The sequence below is a fragment of the Oncorhynchus masou genome, chromosome 21 (genome assembly GCF_036934945.1).
Source record: "Oncorhynchus masou masou isolate Uvic2021 chromosome 21, UVic_Omas_1.1, whole genome shotgun sequence".
Taxonomy (NCBI): domain Eukaryota; kingdom Metazoa; phylum Chordata; class Actinopteri; order Salmoniformes; family Salmonidae; genus Oncorhynchus; species Oncorhynchus masou.
The window spans coordinates 7249185-7270124 of NC_088232.1; the positions used below are offsets into that span (position 1 = coordinate 7249185).

The 20940-nt window shown below is 43.7% G+C and overlaps 1 protein-coding gene across 2 annotated transcripts; it reads right to left on the bottom strand.

Moving 5' to 3' along the window:
* Window positions 1-2874: 2874 nt before the first annotated feature.
* Window positions 2875-19033, bottom strand: LOC135507733 (zinc finger and BTB domain-containing protein 18-like). Of its 2 annotated transcripts, XM_064927338.1 has the most exons (5): window positions 18763-19033; window positions 18421-18551; window positions 10522-16275; window positions 4463-5187; window positions 2875-3915 (listed from the first exon to the last, which is right to left on the bottom strand). In XM_064927338.1, exons 1-3 carry the CDS (start codon window positions 19031-19033, stop codon window positions 15052-15054), a joined length of 1626 nt encoding a protein of 541 aa, XP_064783410.1. In that variant the 3' UTR covers window positions 2875-3915; window positions 4463-5187; window positions 10522-15051. The 2 variants fall into 2 exon arrangements, with proteins under 2 accessions (XP_064783410.1, XP_064783409.1); XM_064927337.1 differs by having other exon boundaries at window positions 2875-5187.
* Between the last annotated feature and the right edge of the window lie 1907 nt (window positions 19034-20940).

The following is a 20940-nucleotide window of genomic DNA, read 5'->3' on the forward strand; positions in this document are numbered from 1 at the left end:
TGAAAGGATGTAACGTTCGCTCAAACCGGGTGTGGCTAAATGAAAAGCGTTTGCGCGCTTTCCACCCTCACAGATACTTTAAATGGAACAACAAAGACATTTTAAAATCGTATAAGTCTCTTTTTTTTCGTAACTGAGAATAAAATTATTTTGGTTGGTCAGTTTGTCATTTTGGTTGGTTAAAAAGGCAATTAAAACTTGTATTATGAATATGATTTGTTTGTTTATATTTGCAATGTAAATAGTTTGTATGTATGCTTGTTTGCTTGTGACTATTCCTCTTTTGTTTGTTGATATTTGTTAATAAAATAATTAAAAAATAATAATAAAACAAAGAAAAGCGTATGCGCGCTGTTCTTTGTATACGGTACTGCTTGTTACATTACACATATCCTATTCATCAGTATCTTTCCAGATCAGAGCTGACTTGAGGCTTAAGAGATCTGATTCATCAGCTAACATAACTTTGGGGGAATTCTGAAGCATTTACGTAATCAAAACAATCACATAAAGGCTTCATAATTCATAAAGGTCATGCTATGATATATCATAGAACATAACATAAAATATCCCCTAAACCTGTAATTTACCTCAGACCTTATTTTCACCGTTTATCCAAAAAATAAAATAATTTCCCCCATAGGAATGGCTGAACGAACCAGAGGTAACTCATCTCCGATTTTTATAGAGCTGGCTAGCTCTATTACCCTCTTAAACAAAAGCCTTTCTCCATTTGATTTCAATCACTTTTTGACCACATCCCTTTTGATTTGAATGAAATTTACCTACGTATTTGCCCAAGTGGTCAGAAAGTGACTTTTTGTACCTGAATGCCAGAACAATCAGGAGATAGAGATGCTCAAAGTTGACCCATTTTGCTTCCCCCACCATGGGACATCCATGTCTTCATCATTAGAAAATATTAACGGTTGAGTTTGATATAATTTAAAAGCTTATAAATAGGGTTGTCAAAATATTTTATCATTTCTTGAAGTATGTTTTTTTTAATGAAAATTGTATTTTTTACCTTTAACGTCAATTGTCAAGATTTGGATAGAAAACACTCTACGTTTCTAAAACTGTTTGAATGATGCCTGTGAGTATAACAGAACTCATATGGCAGGCAAGAACATGAGAAAAAATCCAACCAGGAAGTGGGAAATCTGAGGTTTGTAGCTTTTCAACACTTGGCCTATCGAATACACAGTGTCTATGGGATAATATTGAGCTTCCTAAGGCTTCCACTCAATGTAAACAGTCTTTAGAACCTTGTTTGATGCTTCTACTGTGAAGTGGGGGCGAATGAGAGGGGAATGAGTCCGAGGTCTGCCAGAGAGCCACGAGCTCAGTCTCACGCGTTCACGTGATAGTTAGCTCTGTTCCATTGCAATTCTACAGACAAAGGAATTCTCCAGTTGGAACATTATTGAAGATTTATGTTAAAAACATCCTAAAGATTGATTCTAAACTTCGTTTGACATGTTTCTACGGACTAACGGAACTTTTTGCTCCTAGTAATCGCGCGTCGTGAGTTTGGATTGTGTACTGAACGCGCAAACAAAAAGGAGGTATTTGGACATAAATGATGGACATTATCGAACAAAACAAACATTTATTGTGGAACTGGGATTCCTGGGAGTGCATTCTGATGAAGATCATCAAAGGTAAGTGAATATTTATAATGCTATTTCTGACTTCTGTTGACTACACAACATGGCGGATATCTGTTTGGGTTGTTTTGGTCTCTAAGTGCCGTACTCAGATTATTGCATGGTATGCTTTTTCCGTAATTTGTTTTTTGAAATCTGACACAGCGGTTGCATTAAGGAGAAGTGGATCTAAAATTCCATTCATAACACTTGTATCTTTTAGCAATGTTTATTATGAGTATTTCTGTAAATTGATGTGGCTCTCTGCAAAATCACCAGATATTTTGGAACTACTGAACATAACACACCAATGTAAACTCAGATATTTGGATATAAAAATGAACTTTACCGAACAAAACATACATGTACTGTGTAACATGAAGTCCCATGAGTGTCATCGGATGAAGATCATCAAAGGTTAGTGATTAATTGTATCTATATTTCTGCTTTTTGTGACTCCTCTCTTTGGCTGGAAAAATGGCTGTGTTTTTCTGTGACTTGGCTCTGACCTAACATAATCGTTTGGTTTGCTTTCGTCGTAAAGGCTTTTTGAAATCAGACACTGTGGCTGGATTTACAACAAGTGTATCTTTAAAATGGTGTAAAATACATGTATGTTTATGGGATTTCTGTTGTTTTGAATTTGGCGCCCTGCAGTTTCACTGGCTGTTGACGAGGTGGGACGCTACCATCCCACGTACCCTAGAGAGGTTACTAGAACATAGGCAACACCAAACTCAGAGGGGAAATATGTTACACTTCAATAAAAAGTGAGCTTACCCCAAAAATCGAAATAAACTCTTGCCCCAGGACACTTCACATGATATCTAATATTTCAGCAAATGAATAGTTCTCAGACATCTTCGTCAATTTGAATTGAAGGCAGTTAATCCAGGAAGTGATTTTAATTTAAAATTAAGACATGGAAAAAAATGATCTTCTAATTAGTTTGAGGAGTAATTGAAAATATTAGATTTTTCCCCCAATTGTTATTTAAGTTTACTCTCTGAATTGACTGCCTTTATTTTTAATTGACCCCAGCCCTGATTTTGGGCTCCCGAGTGGCGCAGCGCTCCAAGGCACTGCATCTCAGCGCTTGAGGCTTCACAGCTGTTGAAGGAATTCTAAATTCCTCTGTTTTAATTCCCAATCAAAATTAAACACTCTGTCAAAGGGTTTGTAAGACCCTTATTTTATAAGAATGGACAGAGCCCCGGTCTTAAAAGTCAGGTAACAGCCTTTAATTCAAGAGAGTACTCCGTTCATACACATTTTACCACAGGTTATAAACTGAAAATGACGTCAGCGTTTTCTAAATGTTCCATCTCTTCTTGACACTGGTAGAAAGGCCCTATAGTTCTCAAGCCTTCCCTGCTCGCCTACAGCCAAGGTCAGTCAGTGTAGATAAGCATTCTAGACAGTCTGGAGATAGTTCATTCATTTGTACCAAGGCATTGTTCTAAACTCCTGACTACATTATATACAATTGGAAATGGGAGCAAGAGAGAAAATTCATACACGTACAGTAACATAATAGTATTTTAATTCATCCTGATTATGTATACATTTCAATTAGTCATTATAGATAAAAATTCCCTTAACAACAACTGACCCAGGTTCGATTCCAGGCTGTATCACAACTGGCCATGACTGGGAGTCCCATAGGGTGGAGCACAATTGGCCCAGCATCGCCCGGGTTAGGCCGTCATTATAATAGGTTCTTAACTGACTTGCCTAGTTTAATGAAATATTTTTTGATATATCTCAAGCCACACTGATACAATTTCTTCCCCTTGTGAACACTCCAATGTCTGGTAAGGTTACTCAGGAAGGAGAAGATATTTTAACACAGTTTACACTTGAAGGGCCTCTCCATGTTGTGAATGACACCAGAGGTAGAAGCGGGAGCAACCACCTTCAGGTGGTTAGTCATTGAGCTCCCTCCTTGACCGCTAGCCATTGTTGGGGTGTTGTTGGAATTGTGTGCTGTGTTATAGGCTAGGTACCTCTCATGGTGAATGCTTGAAGTCCAGGGTGACCTGCTCTGTTCAACATGGGTACTGTGGTGTTTGTATCATAGGAACAGGAGGGTCTAGCTCTACCAGGCCCTGCTTCATCCCTGCACTGAGACTGAAGAGAAGGGTCTGGGCTGCAGACTGGATCCCTGACTGGAGCCTCTGTCTTTCTGATGACCACCAGGACTGAGGTTGTTCAGTCCTCCTGTCCACTGGTTGTGTTCTGTGTGGTGGTGGTTGTGGTGGAGTCTCTGTCAACAACAAAAACGTAAGTTGATTTTGTATTTAAAGGTTTAACATTACACACAGCTTCACTACTTCTTGTCAAGTAAATATTAATTAAGGCACTATCATTATCTTACTATAAAACACCCGTATCAACCTAAATGGACAAGGTTGTCACTCTTCATAAGTTAACCTTTTTTACAGACTCCATCACACAAACCATCAGCATATCATCTACTCTGCCTCATCATGCTCATTCTTTCCTCAGTTCACCTCATCCAGTTCCCTACTACATCCAAAACCAACAGAATGAACTATAAACTAACTAGTACTACATTACATGTCACTATACATGGGCCGTGTGCATGTTCTGCTGGTGTATCCTGAGGTAACTCCTCTCTGAGAACCTCTTCCCGCAGTGCATTCAGGCGAACGGCTTCGCTCCCATGTGGACCTCCAGGGGCATCGACAGCTGGTGCTGAACCTCTTCTCACACTGGGCCCAGCTGTAAGATTTCCCTCTTTTGTGGACCCTCTTGTACCTCTTCAGGTGGGACAAGTGGGAGAAACTGACCTGGCACATGTGGCAGCCAACTGGTTTCTCCCCCATGTGCATCCTCTGGTGGATCTCCAACAGTTCGAGGAAACGGAAGGCTTTCCCACAGAATGAACACAGGAAGCGCTTCTCTTTGGTGCTTCCGCCTTTATTGATTCCATCTCCACTACTGTTATTTGTCACTGGGCTTGTGTAGCCATTTACTGTTGAAGCACTGATATTGTCTGAGGTCTGGTTTAACATTAGGAAAGTATGAGGAGGACAAAGGCAAGGGAGAGTCTGTGTTTTCGCAGGGTCCATCTTCCAGTTGATATCTCCTGTAGCAGGCAGGCTAAAGGCAGCAACTGTTATGAGGTTAAAACCTCTTCCTGCAGATGTTTGGCGGCAGGCTAAGATGCTCCCCCATCTTTTGTCCACTCAGCAGGTCAATGCTCTCTGGTCCGTCTTCTATTGTCTCCTCTTTGACCAGCAGCAGATCAGGCTTCCCATCCTCCATGTCTACTGACTGTAAGAGATACAGAGTGAAAGGATGTTGCAGATCAGCACTAGGGCCCTGACCTAATGCCATTCACAGTGGGCTCATCTCAGTGAGAATGTGTGGTCCTGTGCTGCTCAGCTGGTTCCTCTGTGGGTTCAGGAGGTGTAGTCTGGTTGTCCTCCATGACCATGGTCCCCTCAGTGTTCCCCAGATCCTCCTCACACCCCTCCTCCTTCACCAGCAGCACCTCTGGACCCTCCTCCTCCTGGAAGAGACAGGTGATACAGATTACACAGACATACACTCCCTCAGGTATGTACACACAGATAATAAACACACTTTCAACATGGAGTATTTACCCATCCCCATTAGAGATTAAATAGGATTTATTTGAACTATCATGATTCATTTGTTTGTACCCCTTTCAGAAGAAAGACATTAATGTAGATCCGGTAAAATTGGTCTTTAGTTTCGAATGGTTTGAGCTAGAGGCAAGTGGTTTTCTGCATTGTAAAAGGTGAAACCACTGACACAAAGCCTTGCTCCGTTTGTTTCTATGGCAGAGGCTCTGGTAGAGCTCAGACTAATAATCAGACTTGCCTGTGCTAATGGTTCTCACAGGCGAAGTAAAATGATAAATTACTTTGCTCATGAATGATTCAAATATAACAACAGCCTGACCGCGCTGGACTTGAAACAACGATACAGATGTAACTATGTGCCATTCGATATGTTATCTGAGTGGCACTGGTGACCTCAAGTCAAAATTCCATTTGCGTTCCACATGTCACGTTTATAAGGGAGTGTTGTTTTTTTCAAGAAAACATTTCGGGGCACACCTGAGAGTTCCTCAAGGCACACCGGTTGAAAACCACTGCTCTGGAACCCTAACCATATTTCACCCCTGTCCTACGGGAGAACATGGTTCCAGGGATCACTGTGACACCCTCTTTGACCTTTTTTGGTTATGAGTTGTGTTTTTCCTCTACATGGCAAAGGCAACTTAGATATGTTATTGAGAACCCTCTCCATTGAGCTAGAGATCAGTCAGTATAATAATGATTTACTTTCTGGGTCTTAGAGAAGAAGGATTTCACCTGCCTGAGTGTCAACAAAGTCAGCTGGGAGCCCTCCTTGACCAGCTATATTCCGGCACCCCCATGTCACCCTCTGTCAGTGGCAAGTAAGGAGTGGCCAGGGGACAAACTGTGTCTAGGTACCCTAAAGCAGGGCTAGTCCACTATGTCCAGTAGGGTGTTGGGGTAGGTTCCCCAACAGAGCCTGATAGTGTCCCAAGGTTGGAGGCAGAGGAGTAGGGTAGGCATGGTAGAGGCTCTCCTACCGGGACAGGATGGTGGTCCACTCCTGGGTCTGGAGAGTTCTCCATCACAGGCTTAACATCCAGAAATCTCACTTGTGGAGTGCTGGCGTTGGCACAGTTAGGGTGCCAGAGGCCCTTATGTAGGCAGTGATGAAGGCTGCAGCATCCACTGGAGCACCGCAGACGGGATTAGTGGGGGCAGAGCTCCTTCCTGGACCGGTGCACGGGCTGATGGCTGACGCACAGGTTAATGAGATGGTGCCCGGAGCAATGCTGCTCGGGCTGGAGGCTGGAACTCAGGTCCCGCAGGCTGAGGACCGAGCTGGGGTACAGCTGGCTGGGCCAACAGAGTGGACTGTTGGTACAGAGAAGAGGTGTGCAAGGGGTGATGAGTTGATGCTGCGTGACTTCTGAAGGCTGATACCACTAGTCCAGTAGGCGCGGGGCCAGTCGCTGTCACAGACTTCCCCTGTAGCGTTGATGGTGCCGAGGAGGTGGTACATCCCTGCTCAGGATCCCCAGTCACCTGTACTGCCACCCTCTCAGCTGTGAGGGATGGATTCCCCCGACTGAATGAGGCTTTAAGTTCACAACGTCGATGCCTAAACAGGCAGAAGGAATTCATAAAATCCTGGTGAAGCCGTGATTCAAACTCCAAGTCCTCCCCACAACCGGAAGCTGCCTTTACTCCACATGCTGGTGAAGAAAAGGGGGGCGTAATCCGAGGGCGGAGGTCTGGATGGCAAGTCCCCTGCGAACTCTATGTAAGCTGCCATAGTGGTGGCAGCAAGTCCCAAATCCGGCGAAAGGACCATGAAAGAGAGCAGCTCTACATTTAGGCTGGTCTGTGATTCATTCATTCATTTACAGGGATGTAACGGTTCACCAAACCCACTGTTCGGTACGTATTGTGTTTTTGGGGTCACGGTACGGTTATGATACAGAGGAAAAATGAAATTCTAACAGTTACTGTAGTTCATTTTTGTTTATTTGGTAAAATACGCTAAATTAAAAAGCACCCTATTTGTGGCCCAACTCCAGTTTTGGTGACATCCTTCACAATGTTCCTGGCATTGTCTGTTTTGACAAGAAGAGGTCTAAAAATTTTTACCTGTTCCGAAATGAATCTGGGGCTTTCCCACCCGGACAAATATGCATAAATACAGAGACCCATTCCGAACGGACCCGAGGATGACCAGTTCTGTATAGACGTGTTCAGATCTGAGTGAGGGAAGCAGCAGAAAAGTCCATTTGTAAGCTAGTTTATTAACTAGAGCTGATACAGTGCGAGGGAGAGCAGGTGGAGGAGAGGCTAGAAGGTGTTGTACTGTGAGGTGTGTATAACATGAGCGAGTGAAACTGGAGCAAGGGAGAGGCATCAACAAACTGAGCTGACTTGCGCTAGTATATGAACTTCTAGCTTGTCATAGCAAGGTTATTTACCATCCAATATGATTTATTATTTAACTAGGCAAGTCAGTTTGAGAACAAATTCTAATTTACAATGACGGCCTACCGGGGAACAGTGGGTTAACTGCCTTGTTCAGGGGCAGAACAACAGATTTTTACCTTGTCAGCTCAGGGATTCGACCCAACGCTCTAACTACTAGGCTACCTACCAAGTACCTGTCTTGACTGCATCAAACTGGGAGAAGCTAGTTGGCTAAAATAGCTAACTAAGTTAGCTAGCTGGGCAAATTGAGTCTGCATGCACTTTTTTCCTGTCTGTCAGTAACAAATAACAACACCTCCAATCAGATGATTAAATATCAGCCTACCTGTTGGGTCTTGTTCGTTGCACATACAGTGAGGCAAAAAAGTATTTGTCAGCCACCAATTGTGCGAGTTCTCCCACTTAAAAATATGAGAGGCCTGTAATTTTCATCATAGGTACACTTCAACTATAAAAGACAAAATGAGAAGAAAAAAAATCCAGAAAATAACAGATTTTTTATGAATTTGTTTGCAAATTATGGTGGAAAATAAGTATTTGGTCAATAACAAAAGTTTATCTCAATACTTTGTTATATACCCTTTGTTGGCAATGACAGAGGTCAAACGTTTTCTGTGAGTCTTCACAAGATTTTCACACACTGTTGCTTGTATTTTGGCCCATTCCTCCATGGAGACTGGCCAGGCCACTCCAGGACCTTGAAATGCTTCTTACGAAGCCACTGCTTTCTTTGCCCGGGCGGTGTGTTTGGGATCATTGTCATGCTGTATGACCCAGCCACGTTTCATCTTCAATGCCCTTGCTGATGGAAGGAGGTTTTCACTCAAAATCTCACGATACATGGCCCCATTCATTCTTTCCTTTACACGGATCAGTCGTCCTGGTCCCTTGGCAGAAAAACAGCCCAGAAGCATGATGTTTCCACCCCCATGCTTCACAGTAGGTATGGTGTTCTTTGGATGCAACTCAGCATTCTTTGTCCTCCAAACAGGACGAGTTGAGTTTTTACCAAAAAGTTCTATTTTGGTTTCATCTGACCATATGACATTCTCCCAATCTTCTTCTGGATCATCCAAATGCTCTCTAGCAAACTTCAGACGGGCCTGGACATGTACTGGCTTAAGCAGGGGGACACGTCTTGCACTGCACGATTTGAGTCCCTGGCGGCGTAGTGTGTTACTGATGGTAGGCTTTGTTACTTTGGTCCCAGCTCTCTGAAGGTCATTCACTAGGTCCCCCCGTGTGGTTCTGGGATTTTTGCTCACTGTTCTCGTGATAATTTTGACCCCACGGGGTGAGATCTTGCGTGGAGCCCCAGATCGAGGGAGATTATCAGTGGTCTTGTATGTCTTCCATTTCCTAATAATTGCTCCCACAGTTGATTTCTTCAAACCAAGCTGCTTACCTATTGCAGATTCAGTCTTCCCAGCCTGGTGCAGGTCTACAATTATGTTTCTGGTGTCCTTTGACAGCTCTTTGGTCTTGGCCATAGTGGAGTTTGGAGTGTGACTGTTTGAGGTTGTGGACAGGTGTCTTTTATACTGATAACAATTTCAAACAGGTGCCATTAATACAGGTAACGAGTGGAGGACAGAGCCGCCTCTTAAAGAAGTTACAGGTCTGTGAGAGCCAGAAATCTTGCTTGTTTGCAGGTGACCAAATACTTATTTCCCACCATAATTTGCAAATAAATTCATTAAAAAAATCCTACAATGTGATTTTCTGGATTTTTTTTCTCCTTTTGTCTGTCATAGTTGAAGTGTACCTATGATGAAAATTACAGGCCTCTCTCATCATTTTAAGTGGGAGAACTTGCACAATTGGTGGCTGACTAAATACTTTTTTGCCCCACCATACATATGCTCATTTAACATTTAATTCCATCATATTAATTCAATTTTCAATTTATTAGTTTTATTAGATAAATCTAATTTGCTTACCCACACAAGGAGGCTCTATGACTGTGGTAGCACTTTGATGACTTGTGATTGGCCAACAACAAGCTACATCCGCCACTCTGCATAGGCTATTCTAGTTGAGCAGTGGAGAACATACTATTAACTTTTTATCCACAATCTCTGTCCATCGCACTTGTAAACGACTGTGAAGCCATTAGGCCTAATCTAAACATTTATTTTATAACAATGTTTTTTTATGTATTAATTCGGGTTCACGGTGCGGACCGAACAGAGGTGTACAAAAACAAATCCATCACAGCCCTACTGGATTGTATAGCTGCCGTTTTACCTTTTTTAGTACATAATGTTTCCGCCATTAGTTATTTTTCTGGACATCAGAACAGCGATTACTAACCTTGATTTTGATTAAGATTTCTATTGCAATGGGTCGGCAGGCGCGGGACAAATTGCTTACCCCTACCAGGCCATATTCAAATCAAATCACATTTTATTGGTCACATACACATGGTTAGCAGATGTTATTGAGTGTAGCAAAATGCTTGTGCTTCTAGTTCTGACAGTGCGCAATATCTAACAAGTAATCTAACAATTCCACAATAACTACCTAATACACACAAATCTAAGTATATTGATGAGCAATGACCGAGTGGCATAGGCAAGATGCAATAGATGGTATAAAATACAGTATACACATATGGGATGAGTAATGCAAGATATGTAAACATCATTATTAAAGTGACATTAATAAAGTGACTAGTGATCCATTTGTTAGAGTGGCCAATGATTTCAAGTCTGTATGTAGGCAGCAGCCTCTGTGTTAGTGATGCCTGTTTAACAGTCTGATGGCCTTGAGATTTAAAGTATTTTTCAGTCTCTCTGTCCCAGCTTTGATGCACCTGTACTGACCTCGCCTTCTGGATGGTAGCGGGATGAACAGGCAGTGGCTCGGGTGGTTGTTGTCCTTGATGATCCTTTTGGCCTTCCTGTGACATCGGGTTCTGTAGGTGTCCTGGAGGGCAGGTAGTTTGCCCCTGGTGATGCATTGTGCAGACCGCAATGCCCTCTGGAGAGCCCTGCGGTTGTGGGCGGTGCAGTTTCCGTACCAGGCGGTGATACAGCCCGACAGGATGCTCTCAATTGTGCATCTGTAAAAGTTTTTTTAGGTCACAAGACAATTTTCTTCAGCCTCCTAAGGTTGAAGAGGAACTGTTGCGCCTTCACCACACTGTCTGTGTGGATGGACCATTTCAGATTGTCCGTGATGTGTATGCCCGAGGAACTTTCCACCTTCTCCACTACTGTCCCGTCGATGTGGATAGGAGGTGCTCCCTCTGCTGTTTCCTGAAGTCCACGATCATCTCCTTTGTTTTGTTGACGTTGAGTGAGAGGTTGGTTTCCTGACACCACACTCAGAATACCCTCACCTCCTCCATATAGGCTGTCTCGTCGTTGTTGGTGATCAAGCCAACTACTGTTGTGTTGTCTGCAAACTTGATGATCGAGTTGGAGGCGTGCAATGCCATGCAGTCATGGGTGAACAGGGAGTACAGGAGGGTGCTGAGCACACACCCTTGTGGGGCCCCAGTGTTGAGGATCAGCAAAGTGGAGATGTTTCCTACCTTCACCACCTGGGGGCGGCCTGTCTGGTAGTCCAGGGCCCAATTGCACAGGGTGGGGTTGAGACCCAGGGCCTCAAGCTTAATGATGTGCTTGGAGGGTACCATGGTGTTGAATGTTGAGCTGTAGTCAATGAACAGCATTCTTACATAGGTATTCCTCTTGTCCAGATGGGATAGGGCAGTGTGGAGTGTGATGGCGATTGCATCGTCTGTGGACCTATTGGGGCGGTATGCAAGTTGCAGTGGGTCTAGGTGGCTGGTAAGGTCGAGGTGATATGATCCTTGACTAGTCTCTCAAAGCACTTCATGACGACAGAAGTGAGTGCTACGGGGCGATAGTCATTCAGTTCAGTTACCTCTGCCTTCTTGGGTACAGGAACAATGGTGGCCATCTTGAAGCATGTGAGGACAGCAGACTGGGATAGGGAGAGATTGAATATGTCTGTAAACACACCAGCCAGCTGGTCTGCGCATGCTCTGAGGACGCGGCTGGGGAAGCCGTCTGGGCCGGCTGCCTTGCGAGGGTTAACATGTTTAAATGTCTTACTCACGTCGGCCATGGAGAAGGAGAGCCCGCTGTCCTTGGTTAGTGGGCACTGTGTCGGTGGCACTGTGATATCCTCAAAGCGGCCAAAGGTGTTTCGTTTGTCTGGAAGTGAGACATTGGTGTCAGTGACGTGGCTGATTTTCTTTTTGTTGACAGTGATTGTCTGTAGACCCTGCCACATACGTCTCGTGTCTGAGCCGTTGAATTGCGACTCCACATTGTCCCTATACTGACATTTCACTTGTTTGATTGCCTTGCGGCGGGAATAACTACACTGTTTGTATTCGGCCATATTCCCAGTCATCTTTCCATGGTTAAATGCGTAGGTTTGCGCTTTCAGTTTTGCACAAATGGCACCATCCATGGTTTCTGGTTAGGATAGGTTTTAATAGTCACAATGGGTACAACATCTCCTATGCACTTCCTTATAAACTCAATCACAGAATCAGCATTTAAATCAATATTATTCTGAGGCTTCCTGGAACATGTCCCAGTCCGCGTGATCAAAACAATCTTGAAGTGTGGATTCCGATTGGTCAGACCAGCGTTGAATGGTCCTTGTCACGGGTACATCCTGTTTGAGTTCTGACTATAGGAGAGGAGAAGCAAAATGGAGTCGTGGTCAGATTTGCCGAATGGGGGGCCTTGTATGCATCCCAGAAGTAAGAGTAGCAGTGATCCAGTGTTTTGCCAGCCCGGGTACTACAATCAATATGCTGATAGAATTTAGATAGCCTTGTTCTCAAATTTGCTTTATTAAAGTCCCCAGCTACAAAAATGCAGCCTCAGGATATATGGTTTTCAGTTTGCATAGAGTCCAGTGGAGATCCTTGAGGGCCGCCGTGGTATCGGCTTGAGGGGGGATATACACGGCTGTGACAATAACCAACGATAATTATCTTGGGAGATAATACGGTCGGCATTTGATTGTAAGAAATTCTAGGTCATGTGAACAGAAGGACTTGAGTTCCTGTAAGTTGTTACAATTACACCAATCGTTAATCATGAAACATACACCCCCGACCTTCTTCTTCCTGGAGAGATGTTAATTCCTGTCGGAGCGGCGCACAAAGAATCCTGGTGGCTGTACCGACTCCGACAGCATGTCCACAGAGAGCCATATTTTCATGAAACAGAGACTGTGAGGAGAAAGAGGCGGCGGTGAAAGCGAGGCTGACTTGCGGGCACCCTGACAAAACTGCGTCGCCAAGTAAAAAAAACGCATCTACTCTCCGTTCTATTGGCGAACATACAATCACGGAGTACAAACTGGACTAGCTCTGTTCGAGACTATCCTATCAACGGGACCTGAAGACCTGTAATATCCTATGTTTCTCTGAGTCCTGGCTGAACAAGGACAATATACATCTGGCTGGTTTTTCTATGCATCAGCAGGACAGAACAGCAGCTTTGGGTAAACTCAGGGGGAGGTGTGTGTGTCTCTTTGTTAACAACAGCTGATGCCTGATCTCTAATATTAAGGAAGTCTCAAGGTTCTGTTTGCCTGAGCTAGAATACCACACAATAAGCTGTAGAACATACTATTTACTAAGAGAATTTCCATCTGTATTTTTTGTAGCTGTCTAAGTACAAACCGATGCAAACTGTATAGGGCCATAAGCAAACAAGACAATACAAGAAAAAAAACACTCCTAGTGGCCGGTTATTTTAATGCAGTGAAACTGAATTCCGTTTTACCTCATTTCTACCAGCATGTCACCTGTGCAACTGAAAGCGAAAAACAAACTCTAGATCAGCTTTACTCCACACACAGAAACGCATCAAAACTCGACCTCACCCTCCATTTGGCAAATCTGACCATAACGCTATCCTCATGATTCCTGCTTACAAGCAAAAACTCAAATGGAAAATACCAGTGCAAGTGGTCCCGGAAGTGGTCTGATGAAGTGGATGCTATCCTACAGGACTGTTTGAAGAGTTTACCACATTGATCACCAGCTTCATTAATAAGTGCACCAACGATGTCGTCCCCACAATGACCGTACGTACGTATCCCAACCAGAAGGGTAGGCAACAACACATTCGCCACACTGATCTCAACAAGGGGGCCCCTCGGGGTGTGTGCTTAGTCCCCTTCCTTTACTCCCTGTTCACCCACAACTGCCGTGCACTACTCCAACATCCTCATTAAGTTTGCTGACGACACGACGGTGGCCTATTGGGAGGAGGTCATAGACCTGGTAGTGTCGTGCCAGGATAACAGCCCTTCTCTCAACGTTGGCAAGACAAAGGAGCTGATCGTGGACTATAGGAAACAGATTGCCGAGCAAGCCCTCATTCACATCAACGGGGCTGTAGTGGAGCAGGTCAAGAGCTTCAAGTTCTTTGGTGTCCAAATCAAAGGATCTATCATGGTCCAAACACACCAACACAGTTGTGAAGAGGGCACGACAATGCCTCTTCACCCTAAGGAGGCTGAAAAGATTTGGCATGGGCCCTCAGTTCTACACCAACAAGAGCATCTTGACTGGCTGCATCACCGCTTGGTCAACTGGTATTATGTTTTTAGAAATGATTACAAATTAATGGAAAATGAAAAGCTTAAATGTCTTGAGTCAATAGGTATTCAACCATTTTGTTATGGCAAGCCGAAATAAGTTCACAAAAAAAAACTGTGCTTAACAAGTCACACAATAAGTTGCATGGACACTGTGTGCAATATTAGTGTTTAACATGATTTTTAAAGGACTACCCCATCTCTGTACCCCACACATACAATTTTTTGTAAGGCCTAGTACCTATCTATATGTACAAATCTATCCCAGTTACCTCGTATCCCTGCACATCGACTTGGTACTGGCACTCCCTGTATATAGCCATGTTGTTTTAACTCATTGTTATTCTCTGTCTATTTTTTACTCTTATTACTTTCTATTTTCTTTCTTAATTTTTCTCATTAACTCGGCATTGTCGGAAAAGTACCCGTAAGTAAGTATTTCACTGTTAGTCTATACCGGTTGTTTACGAAGCATGTGACAAATACAATTTGATTTTACTTTCTAGGCTTATATATGCATTATTAATCACACAATGTCTGGATAAAATATTCTACCCAGGAATATTCAACACCGAAATATGTTACTCCTGTTACTCCAAACGCGTCTGTCGATCTTTTCTGCGGACAACAATGAAAATGAATCTTTGCCTTCAAAGCAGGGTTTGATCTAAACTTCAGAAGCGTGGGGTAGAACGGTTACTTTCTATGTTATAGAGTGGAATGGTTTTTCTGCTGGTGTATCCTGAGGTAGCTCAGTGCGTACAAGCTAACAGCTTTTCTCCCATGTGGACCTTCAGGTGCATCTTCAGCTGGTCCTGGCGGGAGAACCTCTTCTCACACTGGGGGCAGCTGTAGGGTTTCTCCCCTGTGTGGACCCTCTGGTGCCTCTTCAGGTGGCCAGCCTGGGCGAAGCGCATATGACACTGGGTACAGCTGAAGGGTTTCACCCCTGTGTGGACCCTCTGGTGCCTCTTCAGGTCACCAGCCTGGGCAAAGCGCATGTGACACTGGGTACACCTGAAGCGTTTCTCCCCTGTGTGGATCCTCTGGTGGATCTTCACTTTTTGGGGGCAGCTGAAGCCTTTGCTACAGAACATGCAGAGGAACCGTTTCTCTTTACTATTGCCTGATGTGGCTCCCCCCCCCTGAGTCTGGGCTCCAGCCCTGTCGTTTGAGTTCAATACGTGATCAAAAAGGCAGTTGTGTGAATCGGAAGGCCCCATCGATGAGGACACTAAGTCGCGATCTCTGAGAGCGAGTAAAGGGGAGTGGGTCGTGACATTTGGATTAGTTTCTAAGCATTCCCTGTAATCTAAGAAATCTCTGCCCTGTGAGTGTCCGTCTCTTAGGTCACTATCTGCATTCCATGTGGGAGGAACGTCGCCCTCCACTTTCACAGTCACTTCATCTACGACCAAACCCTCCCCTTTCTTATCTAAGCACCTTTCGGAGTATACACTACTACTGTACTGGTTCCAGTCCCCTCTAGACAGATCAGTCTGGGTCTCTAAACCCAAGGTCATGTTGCAAGGGTCCATCTCTGTAGTGTAAGAACAAGACGGATTATTGCCAGTCTCTAATGCGTCACCTGAGTCCCGATGGGAATGAGCCGTCCTCGGGCTTGGTTTACCGTAAAGTAAATATTCTGAGCCAGGAGCAGGAGGACAGCCCAGTGGCCCCGGCCCCAGTCTCTCTGGGTCTGACCTGAGGTCAGATCCTGTGTGTAAGAGCCTTTGTGTTAAAGTCTCTGTGTCTGACTTGACGATGGCATTCAGCATTCCATTGACCTCTGTGATGCTGCGTCGGGTCCTGGGCTGCACGGCAGTCGCGTGGTCCTCCATGGCAACAAGGGGCGCAACTACAGCCGCTGCTCCAGTCTGGATGTCTCTGCTGTGTCGTGGGTCCACCTCTCCTTCAGACCTTTCCTGCTTGACCAGAGATGATCCTCCAGGACCTGCCGCCTCTGCATCTGCAGACTGACAAGAAGAGAGAGGGTTATTACCGGTGCATGAGTTTAATTGGATAGTAACGTCATAGGGAAGTCTCACAAGCTCCGTTATGGCAGATAAATGAGGATGTACCACAGAGATAGAGGACTCAGGTGCCCAAAATCCTGTTTTAGCATGGTCAAAGCCATTGAGCACTTACACCGTTTTGAAGCAGTCAACTCAGTGGGACTTTCTGTGGGTTAAGGAAGGATCACATAATTCTATTCAGGTCATCAGGAAGGATCTTTGATCAGCCAATTAATTATACTTGTGAGTAAATGCAGGTGCCAGTAAATCATCAACATTGACTTTATACCTGCTCAAGCAACAGGCTCTAGGTGGCAGTGAGCACCCTTTTAGTTTGTTTGCCATCTCATAGAAGTAGTAGAAAAATAAAATGTACTACTTCAAAATTGAGATTTTCGTCACCGTCTCAATGGCCCATGCTTTCACAGACGCCACAATGGGAGATATACTCTCTTTATAAAGTATTCACACGCCTTGACCTTTTCCACATTTTGTTTGTTCCAGCACTGAATTTAAAATGGATTACATTTAGATTTTGTTTTTGTCACTGGCCAACAGACAATACCCCATAATGTTAAAGAGGAATCATGTTTCCGCCATTTTTTTTATTTTTTACAAATTAATAAAAAATTAAAAGCTGAAATGTCCAGAGTCAATAGGTATTAAATCCCTTTGTTATGGCAAGTCTAAATAATATCAGGACTAAAAATGTGCTTAACAAGTCACATTATAAGTTGAATGGACTCACTGTGTGCAATAATAGGACATTAATGTGATTCTTTTAAACGACTACATTTACATTTAAGTCATTTGGCAGACGCTCTTATCCAGAGTGACTTACGACTACCTCATCTCTGTACAATTTTCTGTAATTTCTCTCAGTTGAGCATTGCATTTCAAACACAAATTCAACCACAAAGGCCAGGGAGATTTTCCATTGCCTTGAAAAGAAGGGCACCTATTGGTAGATGGGTTGAAATATTTTTTAAAGCAGGCATTGAATATCCCTTTGAGCATGGTGAAGTTATTACACTTGGGATGGTGTATCAATACACAGAGTCACTACAAAGATACAGGCATCCTTCCTAACTCAGTTGCCGGAGAAGGAGGAAACTGCTCAGGGATGACTTTAAAACAGTGACAGAGTTGAATGGCTGTGATGGATCAACAACATTGTAGTTACTCCACAATACTAACCTAATTGACAGAGAGAAAAGAAGGAAGCCTGTACAGAATTAAACAAATCCTAAAAATGCATCCTGTTTGCAACAAGGCACTAAAGTAATGCTGCAAAAAATGTGGCAAAGCAATAAACGTTTTGTCCTGAAAACAAAGTATTATGTTTGGGGCAAATCCAATACAACACATTACTGAGTACCACTCTCCATATTTTCAAGCATAGTGGTTATGGGTTATTCAAGCATAGTGTTATGGGTTATTCAAGCATAGTGTTATGGGTATGCTTGTAAACGTTAAGCACTGGGGAGTTTAAGATAAAAAAAAGAAACGGAAAGGAGCTAAGCACAGGCAAAATCCTAGCAGAAAACCTGGTTCAGTCTGCTTTTAACCAGACACTGGAAGAAGAATTCACCTTTCAGCAGGGCAATAACCTAAAACACAATGCCAAATATACACTGTAGTTGCTACCAAGAAGACAATGAAGGTTCCTAAGTGGCTGAGTTACAGATTACTTAAATCTCCTTTAAAATATATGGCAAGACCGGAAAATGAATGTCTAGCAATGATAAACAATGAATTTCACAAAGCTTAAAAAACAAACATTTAAAGAATAATGGGCAAAGGTTGCACAATCCAGGTGTGGAAAGCAGAGACATACCCAGAAAGGCTCACTCACAGCTGTAATCGCCGCCAAAGGTGATTCTATAAATTGTGTCAGGAATCTGAATACTTATCTAAATGAGATATTTATGTATATCATTTTCAATAAATTTGCTAACATTTCTTAAAACATGTTGTCATTATAAGGTATTGTGTGTAGATGGGTGGGGGAAAAAGCCATTTAATCTATTTTAAATTAAGGGTATAACACAAAATGTGTAATAAGTCAAGGGGTATGAAATATTTCTGACACAATATTACACTAACCTCTATCATGATAACATGCTGGGTTGAGGTTCCTCTCCCTTCATCAACGGTGATTGGCTGGTTATCTCTCCATGTATTGTGTCCCACTGGCTTCCCAAAGCTCCTGTAGGCTCCAGTGAGATGTCCTTCACCTGAGAGAGTGATTGTGGGAAAAGAGGTGGTTAGGTAGGTGAGCTATCGTCAATGACACAACCGTCTATTGTACACTACTGACACTGTCTAGAATTGTCAATGATGTAAGGTAACACTTTTCATAACTTCTTGCGAGATAGCTATGTAATCATAGGAATTATTGCATTACTATCCAAACACACGAGCAGAGGGGGACGGGGCAAAATGTACCTCTTGCCATTCCTCTGTATCGGTCGAGGATCTTGACACTTCTGGGACGACTGGCGAGGAGGCGCTCTCGCATTGTTCTCTCTGCGCGCTCCCGTGACACCTTCAGTTCTAGTAGCTGTTGTTTCCTCCGCAATGCGACGATTTCTTTCTGGCTTTGACTTATTTCCAAACGAAACACCGCATAGTCGTCGTCTACGAGTTTACAGATCTCTGCCACGGCTGCATTCGCTAGCACCTCCATGATGGAGGCTATTTGCGTGTGAAAAATCATAACGTTACAGTTAGTTAACGTCAGCAGTGTTACCTATATAACATATATCAACCAAGCCCTGTCTCCAACGCAAATTAAACACTACCTGGGGTAAGTATGTGATGCTGTACATTTAAACGAGTCATATTTTGAGGTCCAGGGTGTTAATACACGTCTAAATAACACTGTTAACGTGGAAATTGTTCTTTGTCACTGTTCACTTCCGTTTACACTGAAGAGAAACGATCTTATTGGTGTGAGTCATAGGTCAAAGGGTGTGGTGGAATTAAAAAAGTTTGCGCGCTGTTCTTTTAAATACGGTACTGCTTATTACTTTACACATCAATTATCCTATGATCAGTATCTTTTAAGTTCGTGTTTAGAAAGAACAGTGTGTTAGTAAGAGTATAAAATAATACAATTACTTTTTCTTTATTCAGCTCAGTAAGGTAAATATTCAACTCATTGTTCTAGCTTAGGTTAACGGTCTCTGTAAAAACTGGTATTTACACAATCCTGTTTCAAATGACAATTTAACAGAGGGTTATGTGGTTAATTACACTTTTACCCCAAGACACTTCACATGATAACTATAATATGTCAGACAAAGAATGGTTCCCTTTGAACATCTCAGCCACACTGCTACAATTTCTCCCCATTGTGGACTTATGTCTGAAAGTAACTCAGAAAGGAGAAGCTCTTGTAACATAAATTGCACAATTGTGAATGATCTGGTGCCTCTTCACATAGTTCGCCTCAGTGAAGTGCCTCCCACACGTGAGACAGTTGTACGGCTTATTCGCGTCCGACCTAACGTTCACCCTCCCACGTTGTGACCCAATGACACCAGATGAGGTAGAGCAGGAGCCACCACCCTCAGGGGGTTAGTCTTTGAGCTCCCTCCTTGACCTCTAGCCATTGTTTGGGTGTTGTTGGGATTGTGTGTTGTGATATAGACTAGGTACCTCTTGTGGTGAACGCCCATCCTTACACGATCTGTATTGGTGGGGTAAAAATAGGGTCCAACTCGAGGCTTTTTACAGACTGTCACTAGGCATTAGATGAGACCCTGAAGGAGAAGATACTTCCTGATATACTACCACTAGGGGGGTCTCCCACCACTCTCTGTGAAGGCTGAAGCCCAGGGTGACCTGCCCTGTTCATCATGGATACTGTGGTGTTTGTATCATAGAGATAGACGTTTCTGTCAGCCCCAGGTATTGATTAGATGAGTTTATTAGTCACATGCACAAGTGTAATTTGTGTAACAGCAGGGTACGGAGACATTTTTAAGCTCCGAGCTCCAACAGTGCAGGTAAAAAAAAAAGGTGAATGAAACGATAATAAAAAATAACAATATACATATTTACAACCACAAAAATTATATATGTCCATTGGGGGGTGGGGGCAGGGTAAATGTCAGTTGGGGGGTGAAGAGTGCCCATGGGGGGGGCAGCGGGTAGGAAGTCCGGGGGGGCAGGTAGCTGTCTAGCGGTGATTATTCAGCAGCCTGATGGTCTGGATGTAGAAGCTATAGGCCAGTCTGACAGTTTTTGCAGTACTGAGTGATGGAAGCGGGGAGAACAGGCAGTTGCTCTGGTGGCTGAGGGCCCCTGATGATCTTCTTGGCCTTCCTGCGACACCTGGTGTTTTAGGTGTCCCGAAGGACAGGCAGTGTGAACCCAATGTTATGTTCAAATGGGCGTACCACCTTCTGTAGAGCCTTGCGGTCAGTGGCGGTGGAGTTGCCATACCAGGCTGTGATGCAGCTCGACAGTGTGCTCTTAATGGTGCTCTTGTAGAACACTGTGAGGACCCTCAGGGACAGGCATCAAGCCTCCTGAGGTTGGAAGACTCGCAGTCTTGCCTTCTTCACCACAGTGTCTGTGTGGTTTGACCATTTCAGCTCCTTGGAGATGTGTACGCCG

Bases quoted from the DNA above. Each gene is read 5' to 3' on its own strand.
- LOC135507733 (XM_064927338.1), bottom strand. From the start codon at position 19,033: ATGATTTTTCACACGCAAATAGCCTCCATCATGGAGGTGCTAGCGAAT. The intron at 18,552-18,762 runs GTACATTTTGCC...TCACTCTCTCAG, and splicing joins ATACAGAGGAATGGCAAGAG to GTGAAGGACATCTCACTGGA. The intron at 16,276-18,420 runs GTTAGTGTAATA...TCTTCTTGTCAG, and splicing joins AGCATGTTATCATGATAGAG to TCTGCAGATGCAGAGGCGGC.